Source organism: Marmota monax, unplaced genomic scaffold (assembly GCF_021218885.2).
Source record: "Marmota monax isolate L192 unplaced genomic scaffold, Marmota_monax_Labrador192_F-V1.1 WCK01_AAM20220418_F8-fsc00149, whole genome shotgun sequence".
Classification (NCBI taxonomy): Eukaryota; Metazoa; Chordata; class Mammalia; order Rodentia; family Sciuridae; genus Marmota; species Marmota monax.
Genome location: NW_026693170.1, coordinates 3,910,949 through 3,929,688, shown reverse-complemented (window position 1 = coordinate 3,929,688; position 18,740 = coordinate 3,910,949). Strand labels below are relative to the sequence as shown.

At 53.4% G+C, this 18,740-nt stretch overlaps 1 protein-coding gene and 1 long non-coding RNA gene across 2 annotated transcripts in view; both read left to right on the top strand.

Annotated features, from left to right (window-relative positions):
- The first annotated feature begins 8,178 nt into the window (after positions 1-8,178).
- Positions 8,179-18,740, top strand: part of LOC124100238 (uncharacterized) — a 115,476-nt gene continuing 104,914 nt past the window's right edge. Inside the window, 7 exon segments of the mRNA XM_058583015.1 lie at positions 8,179-8,345; positions 9,203-9,562; positions 13,339-13,617; positions 14,127-14,381; positions 14,508-14,863; positions 16,874-16,905; positions 17,401-17,442. Of these exon segments, the coding sequence (XP_058438998.1) occupies positions 8,282-8,345; positions 9,203-9,562; positions 13,339-13,617; positions 14,127-14,381; positions 14,508-14,863; positions 16,874-16,905; positions 17,401-17,442 (1,388 nt within the window). The 5' untranslated portion in view covers positions 8,179-8,281.
- Positions 15,255-18,027, top strand: LOC124100245 (uncharacterized). The gene is made up of 5 exons (XR_006854201.2): positions 15,255-15,537; positions 16,475-16,527; positions 16,874-16,905; positions 17,401-17,442; positions 17,694-18,027. It is a non-coding gene; the product is annotated as an uncharacterized LOC124100245 (long non-coding RNA).

Here is an 18,740-nt window from a genome sequence, read left to right as displayed (position 1 = left end):
CTCCCCTTGTATTTGAGGGAGACCCTAAATGCACTCTCCAGCTTCACTTCCTTTCAGTTGACTTTAAACAGCACTAATTTTGGAGTCACACCCTGGAGCAAGACAATATTAGCCTCCCAGTAGCTTAGCTCTAGAGGACAAGGATGACCTGACTACCCTGGGGTTAAAAGTGTTCTCCAGCAAAAGTTGAGGTTCTTTTAAAATTGTTTTTTTCTCTTCTGCCTAATATATATCTAATATATATATATATATATATATATATATATATATATATATATATTTTTTTTTTTTTTTTTTTTTTTTTTTTTTTAGGGGGGGCTTTTGGGATCCAACCTCGGCGTGCTTAACCACTGAACCACATCCTCAGCCCTTTTTATTTTGAGGCAGGATCTCACTATATTTTGGGGTCCTTGCTAAGTTGCTGAGGTTGGGCTCAAACCTAGGCTCCTCCTGCCTCAGCCTCCACAGTTGTGGGATTACAGGTGTCCACCACTGTGCCCAGCTCTTCTTCTGTTATCTTAAACAATAGGTCAGCTATTTCTGAAAAAAGACAGAGTCTAATCAGTAAGTTTTCTCTAGAGTTACAGACCCCAGAACACTTGGTGACTCTCAGATAACAATAGCACATGCTTCAGAGAAGCAGACCACTGCTGGGCCCAGTAGCAGGTTCCTGGAATCCCAATGGTTCGGGAGGCTGAGGCAGGAGGTCACAAGTTCAAGGCCAGCCTCAGCAACTTAGGAAGACCCTGTTTCAAAATACAAAAGAAAAAGGGCTGGGGATGTAGTTCAGTGGTAAAGCACCCAGGGCTTCAGTCCCCAGTATAAAAGGAAAAAGAAAGAAAGAGAGAAAAAAAGAAAAGGAGAGCACCACAGGATTGATGAGCCCCTAGCACTCACGCTGTCTGAGACTAAAGAGGTATTTCACTAAAGTCCCCACCCAGGCCCTGTGCCTGTGACCCCCTGGCAAGGTGGCTTTCTCAGGATGGAAATCCCCATCTGCTAAGTTGCCAGCTCTCGTCAATAATGCTCTCTTCCCCCTCACTGTGTCTCCCAAGATGCTGTCCTCCATAGGTGGCAGCTGAACTGCACTTTTCAGGGTTCACATCACTGTGTGGGAGGATCCCTGCAGAATGGAGGTGAATGAGAGACAGGGGTCCACACAGAAGCAAGGCCATGAAGCACGTGGGTGGGGATCAGCAGGAGGAGGCAGGTCACAGAGGAGGAAAATTAACACTCAGGTCACTACAGAACTGAGGGTTGACTCACTGAAGGTGATTTGCTTGTTTTTGAGGTTCTGGGGACGGAACCTTGGTGCATGATAGGCAAGCGCTCTGCCAGGGAGCTGCGACCCTAACCCTTGAAGGTTATTTTTGAAAATTCTTCTGAACTTGGATCATGTAAACAAATGTTTGTTCTAGTTGTCTCGGAGACGTGACCGCCCACATGATCATCTTCCCTGACTCCTCCCTTCATGGGCAACAGCTACAAATGTTCCAGGAGTCTAGATTCTGGTCTGTGGTATGATTTCTTTCTCTTCTTCTCGTCATTGAAAGAACAAGAACTCCCAGAAGGACAGAATATTCCACCCCTTGGAGCAGGAGAGATCTGAAATGGCCTTTGATTCTCATCCCCTTGTGATTTAGGTAACCCAGAAATCAATGACAAACTACGGAAAGAAGGGGACTCCTTCACCTGAGAAGGCATCTACAAACCCTTCAACAACTGGATGTCATGGTGCATGCTTGTAATCCCAGTGGATTATGAGGCTGAGGCAGGAGGATCACAAGTTCGAGGCCAGCCTCAGCAACTTAGTGAGGCTGTAAGCAGAGGCCCTGTCTGTAAATAAAAAAAATAATAAGGACTGGAGATGTGGCTCAGTGGTTAAGCATCCATGGATTCAATCTCTGGTACCAACAAAATAAAACAAAACAAACAAACCTCTCAAACATTTGGGAAGTCATTGAATATGACTCAGCTCCCATACCAAGCCCAAAAGAACAAACACAAATGGAGTCAATTGTACAAAATGAAACTGATCAACAGAGCATTCTACTCATGTACAATGGCCGAGTGACTGTTGGTTACAGCCACGGAGCTTCAGTGGGTCACAGTGTCAATCAGTCTGTCCTGGGCAGCCACCTGATTCAAACACAGCAAACCAGCCAGGCTCTGAACCTCACTGCGGTCTCCACACCTCACTTCCTTTTCCCACCATAAACCATGCTGGGCCACGTGGCAGCCCTGGGGTTCTTTGGAGCTGCTGGTTCTGATCCCTGCCTGATTCCAGAAACAGGTACAGAAGCCAGTTACTATCTCTAACCAAATTTGTGGTAATTGTGTCTTTGGACAAACCTTACAGCAAGCGCCAGACTCACTGATCACCATTAAGACTGGGCCTCAGTGCAGAGGTGCAAGGACAGGGGCAGAGCCACCAGTCAGAGAAGGACAGCAGAGGACAAGGCAGAGTCACAGGAGGGCTGGTGAGGGGCACCATGGTGGGGGGCAGAGCTCCCTGAGGAGACCTGGGCCTCGGAGAGGGCAGCTCCAGGGACCCGGAGAGCCAGGCTCACATCCCTGACCACAGCCCACACATGGGAAGCCAGTGCTGTGGGCCTTTTCTGGGGGTGACTCTGAGGTGACCTCAGGAATGTGGCACTCAGCAGGTTCCCTGCATACACTGTAGACAGAGGGGCCTCCAGAGGACACTCTTCTTGTGGCAGATCTGGACACAGTAGGACAACATGCTGAGCCCTCTCTGGTGAGGCAGAGCTGACTCAGGTCACTCCCCTGCGGTCCACCCCCTGCTCCTGTCTGGTGAGTGGAACTCCAAGGTCCGTGGACAACAGTGTGGATGTGCCATCTAACATGGACAGTTCCCAACAGGATATGAACAGCGAAGAAGAGTGGCCCAACCCACAACAGGAAACACCATTTTCAAGTCCTACTCTTTCTATTCTTGCTTTAAATAGACATCTATTTAATGATGTTTAATCATAGCATTGAGGTTGACAGGGACGTTCAAGGGGAACCTGTAGCTCCAAACCCCAAAATCTCAAAATCCCTTATTAGCCTGAGGCTGCACATGTATGCAGGTTCTCTCTCTCTCTCTCTCTCTCTCCCCCCACCCCCCTCAGGATACCTGCAGGATCTTAGACAGCACCAGGAGACATCAGGAGCACACACAGCCAATGACAGGCACGATGCTGCTGGGCAGTCAGCTCATGGACTTCTGTGAGGACTGAGATGGGGGATGATTGCTGGGTCTGCTGTGAGGCTGGGGCATCAGGGAGCTGGGATCAGGAGGCCCAGGGAGGAAGGAGCACTATTCCTAGCAGAGAGCACAGCTGTCTGCAGCAGCTGCACATGCAGAGAGTCAGGGCCAGGCTGATGGTGCTCCCAATACCAACCTGCATCAGAGTGTGGAACCTGAAGTCTGAGCAGTGCATGCATAGCACTGAGGTTGACAGGGATATTCAGGGGAACCTGCAGCTCGAAACCCCAAAATCTAATAAATAAGAAATACCTCCTATTTCCCATTAAATTCCCGGTTCCCACAGCACAAGCCACCTGCCATCTACACTAGCAAGTTCAGTCATTCCTGGGTCCCACCCACCCCAGTCCCTGGCTCCCCAGCTCTGCTCAGCTGCTGCCACCTCCTGGGGACTCCTGATAATCAGGACTCAGGGGCCCCAGTGCTGGTCCTACAGTACAACAGGAAGGACTCTGCCTTAAGTTGGCCCTTTGCCCTTGTGGGGGCAGAGGTTTAATGACAGCCACTCAGAAGACCTGGGGGGTAGGAGAGAGGTGGGCAGCCACACAGAGCTGCACAGTGAGATGGGGACAAAGTGCTGGTGTAGGACCCAGGGCCTCAGCTGTGAGGGTGGCTGTGGCTAGGAGCTCAGGAAGGGAACTGAGGAGCACAGAGGTGGGAAGTTCATGAACATTTGTAGGGACAAGGCTGGATTCCCAGAGGACCACCCTGACCACTGTCAGCTGCAACACTCAGAGCCTGGGCGCCTCCTGGCTGCCCATCAACCAAGAGCTCCCACCTCCATCTCCTAACTCACCTGCTTCCTCCACTGTCTGACTCTAGGGGAAGGTTCCAGATCCTCCTCTGCCCTGCAAGGGGGTGGTGGGAAGCCCAGTTCCCTACAGACAACCAGCAACAGCCCCTGCTGAGGTGAGTGGGCAGGACCACACACGCCCAACTTCCTGGTCCCCAATCAGGGGTGACAGTGAGGACCAGAGCCCTCCTGCTCCCTCAAGCCCTGATAGGCATCTGTGCCTGGTGACTGTCACATCCCTCCTGATTCTTCCAAATGAGGATACCTGGGAGGTCCCGTATCCCATTGTAGAAGGTCCACTCTGGAATGTTCCACAGCAGCCCTGCTGACACCTATTTACAAAAATCCCAGGTGACACAGCCTTTCAGGACACATGCTTGCAGACATTTCCCCCAGTCACATGGGCAGAGGCATCAGGTTCCTGAGTGTCCAGCCACTGAGTCTGACATTTCCCCTCCAAATGACCTAGGCTCTGGCGTTGGTTCTGGGTCACCAGTCCAGGTGCAAAAACCTCTTACATGAGGTTCTTCCCTGGGTCCCAGGTGCCTGTCCCAGGAGCTCCCTCTAGAGCAAATCCTCAGCTCCACCCAGGACTGGGACTGGGACATCAAGGCTCCCCTGAGCTCAGGGAAGAGCATGCTTTCGCCCTCTAGTTGACATTTCCTGCCAGGTGCAAACAGAGGCCCCCATGGAGGGCAGGTGAGGGTTGACCTTAGGCAAAGGGCACCTTCAAGGGATGAAACTGAAGATGCAATGGGAGGGAGCCATGGTGGGGGAGAGGTGGTGAGGGATGGGAAGAAGCAGGGGAAGGGGAGGCTCTGGGAAGGTCGGGGAAGGGCGCAGAGCAGGGCTCCCCTCTCCTCTCCACTGACACTGGGGCTGGTCATCCTGTGGGGCTGTGTGCTGTGGGGTGTTGAGCACCATCTGGGATTCTTAGTCCTGTGGGACCCCCACCCCCAGCTGTGACAATCAACAGCGTCTACACCAACCTCCAGTAACAACTCCGCATTTGAAATCCTCCCCCTCTTGGCAGAAGAACTGAGGGTAAGAGGGCAGAGACTGATGTTTGTCACGACCAATCACTTGAAGTCCCTGGAGAAGACATGTTTCAAAGTATGGCCACACGGCTGCCTGAACCTCCACAGCACTGAGGGCTTCCTGGCTCTGTAGCCACACATCAGTGACACCTGCTGGGTCCATGACATCATGGACATGGGGAGCTCTGTGCACACTGGGAAGAGGAAGCCTGTGATCTGATCCTCAGCAGTACTTCCAACAAGCAGGATGCAGGAAAATGAATCCTTCCTTGTAAAGACGTTAAAAAGTGAAAATGAATTTATTCATTTATTTTTTAAAAACTTAAAAGAATTTACCATAAAAGACTGAACTTGTTTTTCAAAATGAGTATCAACCCATATGTTTTTATCAAAATTACTTATAAGCAAAGAAGTGGCATGAGTTTAAGAGCAAGTGAAATGCCAGGAGAAAATATTTGCAAATAAACTTGTGATATGGATTTCATGTCTAGATTATATAACAAATGGGTATAAACCTGCACCCAAAGAAGAACCTAAATTTAGAATAGGTCAAGGACCCTGGCACAGTCCTGTAATCACAGGAGTCAGATGCAAGATTCACAAGTTTGATGCCAGCCTGGGCACCTGTCCAAAACAAAAGTAAATAAATACATGTAAAGGCTGGGGGTGTAGCTCAGAGGTACAGCGCCCCTCAGATCAATCCCCAGCAGTGAAAGAGAAGAGGGAGGGCAAAGGCTTGGAAGGCCTGTCTCCAGAGATGTTCCAGTGGCCAATAAGCACATGACAAGACGCTCAGTGTCATCAGTCACTAAGGAAGCAAATCAAAATCACAATGACACCTCACCCCACACCTTCCTACATTCCCCAGGGACTCTGAAGAGCTGCAGTCACAGTGGAGAACTCTTGGGCACTTCCTGCAAGAGCCAGGCAGAAGCCCATGTACCCAGCACTCCCACGGCTGGGCACGTGCCCACGGGATGGGAAACAGGGACTCCAATAGCTCCCCCAGGCTAAGGCTCGCCACACCATTCTTCACAACAGGCAGGTGTGGAAACAACCCCGTGTCCATCAACAGAGAATACATAAATAAATATGGCTTACAAATATGTTGCATTATTGATTGGCCATAAAAAATAAAGTTCTGATGCACATTACAACCTGAAGAAACCTGAAAACCTGATTCAACAAGAAGCAAATGGTATGTGGTTGTATAATTTCATTTATATGAAATATCTAGAATAGGCAAATTCATAGAGACAGAAAATAGATTCAAGGTTATCCAAGGCTAGAGAGTCCTGAGATGTGATAGCTTAATGGTTAGAGTTTTAGTGGTGATGAAATAATCCTGGAAATAGTAGTGGTCGTTATATATTTGAATGGAATCATGGTATGTATTTGCACATTTACAAGGGTTAATATAGCACATTTTTGTTATAAGTATTACACAATTAAAAGTTTTTAAGAAAGATGTATAAAATACACCCACTCTGCTTAAATAGTGTGTGTGTGTGTGTGTGTGTGTGTGTATGAGAGAGAGAGAGAGAGAGAGAGAGAGAGAGAGAGAGGTGAGGGACTAGGGATTGGCCCCAGGGGCACTCTATCACCAATATACATTTCATTTTTTATTTTGAGACAAAGTCTCACTAAGTTGCCTGGGCTGGCCTCAAACTAGCAATCCTCCTGTCTCAGCCTCCTGAACAGCTGGGATGAGAGGCTGTGTCATGTGTCTGGCCAGATAATCTTTATAATACTCACACGACGACTCCGATAGGCCCTTTAAGACGAAGATCCAAGGATTTAAAGACAAGAAACAAGCAGCCAACTGCAGACCCAGCTCACAAAGCTAGTGCTTCCACCATAAAGCCTCAAGAGACACTTCCTGAGGTCCTTCCTTTGAACCCTCAGGCACAGATGGCCCCTCCTGAGGCTGCCCATCCCCTGGGTGCACAGTTCTCCTACTCTGGAGCAGGAGACCCCAGGACAGCTCCCGTTCTCTCACTAGACTTACTGGACAGAATCAGGAGGCCTGGGGACCCTGAGTAAGCAGGACCCATTCTGCAGCCTGTAAGTCAGGGCCACCTGTGCCCAGGGTCAGGGCCAGCCTTCATCATTTAGACGCTGGGCTGCATCCCTGCTACAGACCCTGACATTGGCCACAGTTGTCCTCATGAACACCAGGGGGCGACATGAGATGCGCAGTCAACACTTGGCAAATTGATGCTGAGGCTTGGACTAGGCTTTGTCTCAGGAGGTGGAATTGTGGCCTGATTTCCATCCCCAATAGACTGCAGGGTGTCTCCCACCCCCACTCCTTACTGGTTCTGTGAGGACCCTGCACAGCCAGGGGGCTCTGAGCAGGCCCTGCCTCCTGGCATCACCCATGAAAAAAGTCAGGGTGACCACAGGAGAATCACTAGGTAGAGGACAGAGGCCACCCAAGGAAGGCATGGGCAGGCCTGAGCCACAGCTGCACCAAAAAATGAAGAGTGAGGGTCTCCCTAAAATCTCTCCCTGAGGACAAGGAGCCCATGGTCACCTACCTCCACTACCACAGTGCTCCCCTCCCAGGACACAAAGGGTATGAAGTCCTGAGATAGCCACTCAGAGGCCAAGCTGGGGACACCAGGACAGAGAGCAGGTCCCCTCACCAGCCATCACTCAGTGGGCCCCTTTCCTGACCCCAGAGCTATTTCTGTCCGTCCCCTTCCTACTGGAAGGAAATCCACATTCCTAGAGCATTTGAGAACATGGGGAAGATGTGGGGCTAACCTGGGATTCTCTATCATAAAGGAAATACGCCCAGGGGTGAGGGGACCCCAGGGGTTCCCTGTGTGCTGCTGAGAGCCCTGAGGCCAGGACACAGCTGAGGCCAGTGCTGGGTGAGCCACTTCTCTCAGGGGACAGCGTCCCCACCTGCCTTGCTCCTCAGGGTGTGGCATGCAGCAGTGAAACCCAACAGGGAAAGCAGAAGGGACAGGAGGCAGGACTGAGAGGGAGGGGACAGAGAGGTTCCTCCACAGAGACCCCGCCCCCAGCCCTGTGACCCAGGAAAGTGCTCCTGCCCTGGGAGGAGGCTGAGCTCAGAGAGGAGCAGGGCAGCAGGGCTGAGTGGCCTGGACCTGGGCTTCCCAGCGGGTCTCAGTGAAGCTCCTTCCACAGAGGGGACAGAGCAGAGGGACCATGCAGCCCCCCTCAGCCTGTCCCTGCAGAGGGGGCATCCCCTGGCAGGGGGTCCTGCTGGCAGGTAAGAGGGACAGTTCCCAGAGGAGGCAGGAGGTGGGAGCACAGTCTTGCTGGTGCCCCCTGGGGAGGACATGACCCTCACAGGGGACACAGGGCTTCACTCTGTCCCATTGGGAATCCATTGGGAACAGAACACAGAGACAGAGAGAAGCTCACCAAGAGGAACAGATGAAGGGGGATGGAAAGCTCAGGGGTTCTCTTTTCCAAGTTACTCACCAGGGGCCATTATATTTTGAAAATTGGTGTTAACAGCTCTGTCAGGGCCACTCTCCAAATAGAAAGGCAACTTGAGCAGTGGACACTGTCTGCAGCCACCAGCCTCAGACATTGGCACACAGACACCTGGACCCTCAGGGTGGGGACACAGCTTCACTCATCCACAGGAGGCTGACCCTGGTCCAGGCCCTGGGCCACAACAAGGGTCAGACTAGTCTCTGCCTCCTGGAGCTTCCTCTCTAGAGGGCAGGAAGCCAGGCCAGAGGGAGATCTGCAGGTGAGGCCAGGTGCTGTGTAGATCTAGGAGGGCAGAGAGCAGGGAAATGTCCACAGGGAGGACCTGGGGTCTGTAAGGAGGTGGTCAGGGGAGGTGGGTGCCCAGGTGCTCTGGGTGTGAGCAGGGATCTGAGGGCACTGAGGGGCCAGCCTTGCAGACACCTGGGGAAATGTGTTCCCAAGAGAGGATGACAGGTATAGGGGTCTGAAGGAAAGGAGGTCATGCTGCTGGCCTTGACCCAGGGACACAAACTAACATCACATCCCAACCCTGAGGATGAAAACTCCTGCTGAGGACCTGGGCCCCATTTTTCCACTCAGTACGAAGGGCCCAGTATTGATGGATTTCTCTCATTTCCCTCCTAGTCTCACTGTTAACCTTTTGGAACCCGCACCCCACTGCCCAGCTCAGTATTAAACCAGTGCCTTTCGATGTTGCTGAAGGGAAAGACGTTCTTCTACTCCTCCACAATGTGTCGGAGAACACTGTAGGCTACTTCTGGTTCAGAGGGGAAATAACAACCCCAAACCTTCTCATTGTATCCTACTCGAATCTCACACACTCAGCTACCCAAGGTCCTGCATTCAGTGGTCGAGAGACAATATACCCCAATGGGTCCCTGCTGTTCATGAATGTGACAAAGGGGGACACAGGATTCTACACCCTGCAAACCACAACTCCCAATTTTCAAATTGAAACAGCAACTGGAGGGTTCCGCGTACATGGTGAGTGATGCCCCAGTCCTCTGGGTGTTGGAGGGGTTAAATCCACTGCACACACAGGACTCTGAGACCTGGGTCTGCCTACCTCCTCCTGTGCATTACGTCCCCACAGTGGAGTTGGAGCCTTTAGTGCAGGACACACGCAGTGCAGACAGACTTCAGAAGATCCTACTCCTCCACCTGAATGCACTGGCAGAGAGCAGGGTGGTCTGGTGGGAGACTCGGCCCAGGCAGAGCAGTCTCAGCCCAGCCCCTGTGTCCTTCCCAGGAGCATGGCCCTGAGAAAGACCCTGCAGGACTGAGTCAGGCCTGGCCTGAGGGCCCTGGAGTCCTCACAGAGAAGGTTAGTCCTAGGGTGTACCTGCTCCAGACCTCTGTCCCAGGCTCCTGGCTCCAGGTGACTCTGAGGACATGTGGCCAGGGTTGGAGTTTGGCTTCCTGCTGAGGGCCGCTGGGGAGCAATGATTTACTGGCTACCTGATCTGGTAGCTCCTGGAGGTGGTCACCAGCCAGGGCACAGTCTCAGGAGCCATATCTGGGCAAGGGCACCTGGGCATCTCCTCCTCCTGGGACTAGGTGTGGTGAGCACAGAGGGACAGGTGCCTCAGGCCAATCAGGTGCCCTGATGGACTTCCATGAGGCTCCACAGGAAGGTCCGTGTCCCCAAGGGGAGGAACAGAGGAAAGAGATGCTCCTGGAGCTCCTGGTCCTCCCGGGACCAGCCCAGGGCGCTCTCACTGGGAGGCAGATCAGAGTAGGGGCTTTTTCTTTGGGGGCAGCTCCTCTAAACCAAGGTCAGGTTACTGTGAGGATTTCAAGGTTAATTTATAGACAACATGGTGAACCAGACACCACTTCCCATGTACCCAATAAAGGGAAACTGAGGCACGGGGAACACAGACCATGGGTGGCAGGTCAGTGGTGCATGTGACTGTGTAGCCAGAGCCCCGTGCTCTACATGCTGAGGGCCTATTAGGCGTCTGTGGACCAGAGACCAGTCATTGGCTCAGGGCACTGAAAGCTGGAGGGGACAGTCTGGTCTGGGAGTGAGAGCAAATGGAGGATAATAAATTTTTACCCTGAAACCAAATTACCTGCCTCAACAGAATGTCCAGGCCTCCCCCTCCCACAGCTGGTCCACACTCTCCCTCACTGAACTTGAAGTCTCCTGTTTCCTGGTGTGTTGGGTGTCACTCCCTCTGTGGCATAAGGTGTTTCTTTCTTTCTGTTCTGGGGAGAGTGGGGGAATGGGGGTACCAGGGATTGAACTCAGGGGCACTCGACCACTGAGCCACATCCCAGCCCTGTTTTGTATTTTATTTAGAGATAGGATATCACTGAGTTGCTTTAGCCTGACCATTGCTGAGGCTGGCTTTGAACTCATGATCCTCCTGTCTCAGCCTCCTGAGCCACTGGGATTACTGGTGTGCACCACCAGCCCAGCCCTCGGGAGCGTAAGGAACAGGACTTTCCTTTCTCTCTCCCCACTGGACCCTGCAGCCAGCACAGGGCCCAGTGTGTGGCCAACTCTCAATGGTTTTGTGATAAGGGGGGGGAGGGATCATGAATGAATGACCCTGAACCCCTTCAGAGCCTGGAACCTGCATGTGCAATCCCAGGGGGTTCTGCCACCTGCTCCCTGTCCCTCCTGGAGGCTGGGGCTCTTGCTCCATCCCATCAACCACCTCTCCTGAGGCCACTCACGAGCCACATCACAGGATGCCCTTGGGTGGCCGGGCTGTGGAGGGTCTTCAGGGTGGCCCTGGGTCAGTTCTGAGGTGGCCATGAGGCTCTTAGACCTGGGGCTTTAAGTCACTGTACCCCACTGCTCCCTGCCATGGCGATTCTGGCTGTCTTGCTCCTGCCTGTCTGTCCTCTCCCTCCTTCTCATTCAGGCAGGTCTGGCCCTGCCCTGCACAATGAGCCATGCCCTTCCCTCCTGCACTAATGGCCATCTGTTCTGTCCACTTCCTGCTAACACCTGGGGCCAGACCCCCTCCAGGCCATAGTAAAGGGCACAGAAACAGTCGAGGCAGGTGCCCCTGTCAGGCTGCATTAGGGGCAATATCCCCGACTATGAAGGAGTCTCCACTGTGTCCCTTCCAGGGCTCTTTCCTTCCATGACAATGACATGTGAAATAGGCCAGGACACAGGCCTGAGCATCTCCTCCATCTACTCTCTGCACTGACTCAGCGAGGGGGACACAGCAGAAAGGGCGGCAAGCCCCTAGGTCCCAGGCTCCTTACACCCAGATGACTGGGGGCTCCATCCTGGTCCCTAAGTGGGGCTCATGTTCCTCCAGTGACTCCCAGGACCTTCCCCAAGGGGGAGCTGGACTGAACAGTGCTGTCTCAGGGGCTAACTGTCTATTCCATATGTGCCTGTGTCCTCAGGAGGACACCTTCACCACAAGGGAGGTCTGTCCCCACATGGTGTGATGCTCCATCCACGGTCATTTGCATTAGGCTCTAGGCACTGATATGGAACAATTGATGATCTCATTGCACTTCCTGGGGAGAAAAGAAAAGGAAGAAGGCATTCCACAGGCCTGTGTCAGGTTCTTCCCCACTTTCCCTGAGTCTCCATAGCAATTGGGAACATAGACTTCTAGATTGATTAACATGATCAATAATACTTCTCTGAGTTTGGTGTTGTGCCTCATTTTACATAACAGAGACCCTCAGATGTCCCCTCGGACCAGTTCAGTCCTCCACCAGGACCCACAGGTGTCTCCTTATTCAGGAGTTTCCTGGTTTCAAACTGACTTTAGCATCTGCCTTGGGTCATAATGTGACCCCTCAGGACTTCAGAGCTCAGTCTAAGACATTGTGCTCCTTAGAGAAATATTTCTTTCAGAAACGAGTCTTAGATCCTGGGTATTAAAAACTATTTTCCCATATGGGAAAACTTTACCATCCCCCATTTCTACCAGAGGGCTGCCACACACAAGCCCACGAGGGCCCTATTTTCAGCAAGGTCCTGGTCCCCTCTTCCACCTCTTAGTGCTAATGTGTTTGGAACCATCCACTGGTCTCTCAGGACCATTCCACATGCCTCACCTGCTCTCTGCAGGGGGAGAAGGGATGTAAAGTCCAAGGACAGGAACATGATTCTGCTCTAAACCTTGTCTGTCCCCCTCACCCTAGAGCATTCTTTGGACTCATGCTTTGCCTTTCAGGTGTCACTGGCTCCTGTCAGTCACCAGGAAACACCTGAGCAGAACTGCCCCCTTGTGGCCCCAGCCTGACCACCCAACTGAATGCCCCCTGGTCTCCTAGTGTGCCAACCTTGCCCCCAGTATCCTGGTTTCTGTTCACACACCCCATTCTCACATCAGGCTGTGGGGTCTCCTTGGGGTTTAGGCACAATGGGGTGTCCCATCATGACCCACCTCTAGGATGGCCTTGAGAATCAAAGGCTCAGAGGACACACACGTGGGCCGAGCCCTGGAGTCTGTGCAGATGGAGGGACTCTGCATCTCAAGGCCAGCCAGGGCCAGTGAGGACCAGGAGAGACACGGGGTTGCTAACTCCCAGTCCTGGGTCTTTCCAGGACCAAACTCTGCAATTAAGTGCACCTGTGAGAAACTGTGCTTCTCCCAGACACAGCCCAGGGGGCCCCACGTCTTCTGATCCCTCAGATCCTCCTACATCTGCCCAGGATACCCACTCTGCCTGGTTCTTCAGGACTCAGGTTGGTGGGAGGTGAGAGGCCAGCCCAAGTAGAAAGACAACTTTGTGCAGATCACAGGGCAATCCTCTGTTTGTTGTCTGCACAGAGAAATTACCCAAACCCAACATCACAATCAACAACTCCCAACCCATGGAGGGTGAGGACTCTCTAGCATTAACGTGTGAACCTGAGATTAATTATGCAACCTACCTGTGGAAGATAAACAATCAGACAATCCTAGATGGTGACAGGCTGAAGCTGTCCAACAACAACAGGACTCTCACTTTATTCAATGTCACAAGGAATGACACAGGACCCTATGAGTGTGAAACCCAGAACCCAGTGAGTGCCAACCACAGTGACCTACTCACCCTGAATATTTCCTGTGAGTAACTTCTATTCCTCCATTACCCTGGCTGTGAACTCAAATACACAGGGCCAGAGGCTGGGCCACTTAGTCCCTCTTGGGTCCAAGTACACAGACACTCTCTCCTGGGCACCTGGATGGGCTGTGCCATTTGCCCCAGGCATATCCAGGCAGGCCCAGCCTTGGGCCATGAATAGGAGGGGAGGGCTTGTGGTTCCCTGGGGAGGCCTGGGGTCAGCCACCTGGAACTGAGAAGCAGGGGAATGTCACAGATTAATTTCAGTGAACCAAGGGGGTTTGGTTGAGACTTTCTGTGAGTGTGTATGGTGCTGGGATTTGAACCCAGGGCCTCATGCATGCTGGGCAGGTGCTGTACCACTGTACTCTCCAGCCTAGTTGTGACTTAAAAAAAAAAAAAGAAACAAGGTCGTGACATGGATCAGTAGTTATATTGTGGTCTTCTACAGTCTAGGAACTTCCCTTTCCCTCTGATGACATTATATGTGGCTTTATTCTGTTTGCTCCAGATGGCCCTGATGCCCCCATCATAAACCCCCCAGACTCACATTTCCGTCTAGGGACAAATCTCAACCTCTCCTGCCACGCAGACTCTAACCCGCCTGCTCAGTACTCTTGGTCTTTCAATGGGAGGCCCCTGGAATCCACACAACAGCTCTCAGTCCCCAACCTCTCTACAAATAAGAGTGGATTCTATGTGTGTGTCGCCCATAACTCTGTCACTAACCTCAATAGGACCACAACCAAGAATATTACCGTCTCTGGTAAGTGGACCCTGGAGCACAGTATCAAGTACTGGGTGGAGTTTTGATTTTCTGGAAACAATATGGAAGAAGTTACTTCCTAGCCTGAGGCCCACTCTCAGTCAGCCCCTTGCTGTTTTTCCACAGGGCTTGTGGCCCAGCCCTCCCTCAGAGCCACCAACACAGAACCACACTCTGTGGCCATGACCTGCCTCTCAGATGACCCTGGAATCTCCATCACGTGGATCCTCAATAGCCAGACTCTGCAGCTCACAGACAGGATGCAGCTGTCCCCGGACCACAGGACCCTCAGCATAGACCCCGTCAGACAGGAGGATGCCGGGGAGTATCAGTGTGAGGCCTCCAACCCCGCCAGTTCCTCCAGGAGTGACCGCTACAGACTGGCTGTGATCTGTGAGTGGCCCCCGTGCCACCAGTGCTTCCGTCATAGATTTCACTGTCAAGGGCCATCATATGGCACCAGCCATGAGCATGGGGTAGAGGCCAGAGCTTGGAGAGAATGTGGTTGACTACCCGGAAATTAGGTGCCTTGATGTCACCTTGGTTCTGATCTGTACCCGAGGCTGGGCCTGGGCTAGACAGTCTGTGAGGGCTGCCCACTGACACTGTCCTGTGATGGGAAGGAAGAAAAGAGGAAGAGGGGGGTGGGGTGGGGCTCAGTGGTAGAGCACTTGCCCGGCCTGTGTGAGAACCTGGGTTCAATTCTCAGCATCAAACACACAAATGAATAAAATAAAGGTCCTTCAACATCTAAAAAATATAATAAAATAAAAGAGAAGAGGAAGAGACCTTAACAGGAGCATGAGCAGGATGTGGCCCAGCTGCATGTGGAGAGGGTCAGGCTAGAGCACATGCAGGTTTCAAAACCAAACGTGAAGAAATCGCCAGAAGCAGAGAGTCAGGAGGACATGGTGACGACATGACAAACTGCACTGGGACCTTGGTGCCATTTCCTTCCACCCTCTGTGGGCCCCTGCAGGGCCCAGCTGGTTCCCCTGAAGACCTGCCCTTCAGCCCCTTTCTCTTCTCTTTCAGCAGAAGAGAGGACCCCAGGCCTCCCTGTGGGGACCGTCGCTGGCATCGTGACTGGGGTCCTGGTCGGGGTGGCTCTGGTGGCTGCTCTGGGGTGTTTCCTGCTCCACACAAGAAATGGAAGGTACCCAGGCTTCCCCCACCTGATCCCACCCCAGGTGACCCCAGGCCTGAGGGAAGGAGACCCATCCTCAGACTCTGGCCTGACTCCGACCTCCCCACTTCCCGGGGACCCTCCCCTCTCACCCCAGCCACCCCCGTCCCTCACCAGCTGCTGGCCCTGGGCTGATTGCTCAAGAGCTGACTCCTCTGCACATTGGTCACCAGGACCTGTCCCCACAGCACTGGTGTCCCTCCCTAGACTAGGGTTCAAAACGGCACCTCCTGCAGTATTTGCGCCCACACCAAGAGAGGGCTGAAGCTATGTGTATGAGGGGTCCTGTCCCAGGTCACTCAGGGCAAGGGCTGGGGCCTGGAGAGGAAGGTGGGTCTACTCTCCACACCTCCTGTGTGACCCAAGGCCCCTGATGTGTGAGGTGGGATCCCAGGGCCCAGCCAGTCGTGTGTCCTGGAAAGTTCTCTGTCTCCTGGTCAGGTGGGTGGAGAGCACAAAATGCCACTGTCACATTACCTCATCTCCTGGCCTGAGCAGAGGGTCCTCCACAGCAGGATCACCAATGGGGTCAGGGATTTTCAAGATGCATGTGGTTCCCAAACGTCTTGCCGACTTGGTGACCCTGCTTCCCTGTCCCCACCCCCATGGCATGCATCCTCCACTCAGTCAAAGTCTCCTGCTTTAATTCCTTCCTCAATTTCAGTCCATTTTCTGGGTCCTTCAGCCAACATTCTCCTGGGTCTGCACCTGGGAGGGTCGATCACCTTGGCCCAGGGCAGCAGTGTCTTCTTAAGGCCTTTCCTCCCCTCCCCTCTCCTGGGCCCCCTGGTACACAGACCTGATGGGGAGAGGAAGGTTTCACACTGTCCTTGGAAATGGGGTACCCTCCTCATCCCCTATCTTGCCCCAGTCCATGACCCTCACGAATAAGGCTGACTTTTCCTAGGGCCAGCGTCCAGCTTGGCCTCAGAGACCACCGCACCCCAGCATCAAGACCCGGTAAGTGTCCCCTCAGCCTGAGGGTGACTGGGAGCCCATAGGCCTGCCCCACAGTGTCCACTCTTGCCCACAACCACACGTCCAGGGTTGAATGTTTACACTGGGGATTCAAGGACCCCTGTCATCAAACACAACAGGGGACCCACCTGGCCAAGCCAGCCCAGACTTGTGGCATCTGGTCTCCTCCTCATGTTCCTTGGTTCTTTGGACCACTACAAGGGCAAAAGGGTCTCTCCCAGGACATGCTGCCTCCCCTGACACTCTGATAGTTGAGGTCCCCCAGCCCTACCTGCAGAAGGGGCCCAGCCCTCTTCACACTACTGCTAACTCTTGTCTCTGTCCCCAGGCCAAGGTCCCTCTGACACTTCCACCTCCCTGGTAAGTCCCCCCAGCTATCTCTACACAGGGGACTAGCTCTGCAGTCTCAGGGCAGGGGCACTGTCAACCCCCACACAGCACAGACACCCCCACTCATGTTGGACCAGGAAAGGTTAGCCTGGCCCTGGCCAGAGACTTGGCCACTCTCAGGGACAGGACCACCATCGCTCTGTCTTCAGCCCACCCTACTTCCTGCCATCTAGGGGAGTCCTGGTGCAGAATGGGTGCTGGGAGCTTCTATCAGTGGCCCTGGGTTAATGATGGGGACCATAGTCTGGACAGAAACTGGGGTGTGTGTCCTGAAGTGGAGGCTGGTGCTCAGGACCCAGAGCTGGTAACTCCTGAGAAGAAAGGGCTAAAGCAGACACAGAGAGTAAGCTCTGGCCCGTCAGAGACCAGAACCTTCCAGGCACCACCCAGCACCTGCTCACTGGAGTCTCAGCCTTGAGGATCCTCCCTTTGCTGACCCTGATTTCCAATCTCCCTCCCTGCCAGGCCCCACCCCCTGGCCACAGAGCTGCTGTCCCCATCTACCAGGTGAGTGTGGGTGATGACCCTTGCCCACAGTCCAGGGCATACCCAAGAGATGCCCCTCCCCACACCTTCCTGATCTTGCCAGGAAACAGCAGCCAAAATGGGATCTGGGGGTGGTGATTGGGGGGCAGCCTGGGAACAGGAGCCTCTGAGCCCAGACAGACACAGGGACAGAGCAGTCCCAGGTGGGCCAGGGCCTAGAAGTTCATGGTCCCCTGGTTCAGAAGGGTCAGAGCCTCTTTGTTCTTTTTCAGGAATTACTAAACCCTGACCTGGACATCTACTGCCGGGTCGACCACAAGGCTGATGTGGATTCTTAGTTTCCACCACACGATGCTCCATGTGGGCTGAGGGAGGGTCCTGCTAAACCCCAGATGCTGGGTAATGGGACAGAGGTGGAGCCTGACCCTATAGGACTCTGGAGCCTACTGGGGGAGGGGTCCCTGGGGATTCTAGAGACACAGGCTGCCCTGGCCTTTCAATGGCCAGAACTAGGCTTCCTGTGCCCAGGAACATGGCATTCCAGGGAGAGGGAAGGGCCAGTACTGGTCACCTGGAAAGGCGCTGAATAAAGACCCCCTTCCCTCCTTTGCTCTTTTGGTTCATGTGGGAACGTCTCTTGGCAGACACTCCCCTCAAGTTCCAGGTCAGCTCTCTCCTGTGTCATGCAGGGGAATCGTGGTCTCTAAGTTGCTCCCACAGGGTTTCTCTTCCTGGGAGACAGGAGCTGGGAGGTGGGAGCCAGGGCAAAGGTCAGGTCTGTCCACAGGGAAGGGTGAGGGTCCCAAGGCCCTGCAGCCAGCAGAGCACTAAGCGGCCCTCACGCTCCAGGGACCCAGGGTGGCTATCTCTGGCCAAGATTTCTTCTCCACCCAAAGGCCAGTACTCAGCACATCTTCACCTCTGCTGGGACATGGACATTGACTATCAGAGTAATCAGGGGACAGGGCCAGACCCAGACTCAGCCCTGAACAAGGGCCTCAGGCCCTGCCCGAGGCTCCAGCCCTGCCCTCCCATCACCTTCCACTCTGCCCTGCCTGGTCTCTCTGGGACCAGCCTCCTCTGCACACTCCAGCATCCAGGGCAGAGGCTCAGGGCTCCCCACATGGGGCTCTCTAGGCTCCATGGTGATGGGACAGAGGGTCTCCTCCCTGACCAGGATGTGCTCTACAGCCTCCTCAATACACCTGGCCACTGCTCTGACTCCTTCCCTGAAGGCTGGGCAGGGGACATTCTCATGTAGGTTCATGATGTAGATCAGGCCACTACATTCCTGGAAATTAGAGGTAAATTTAGTAAAG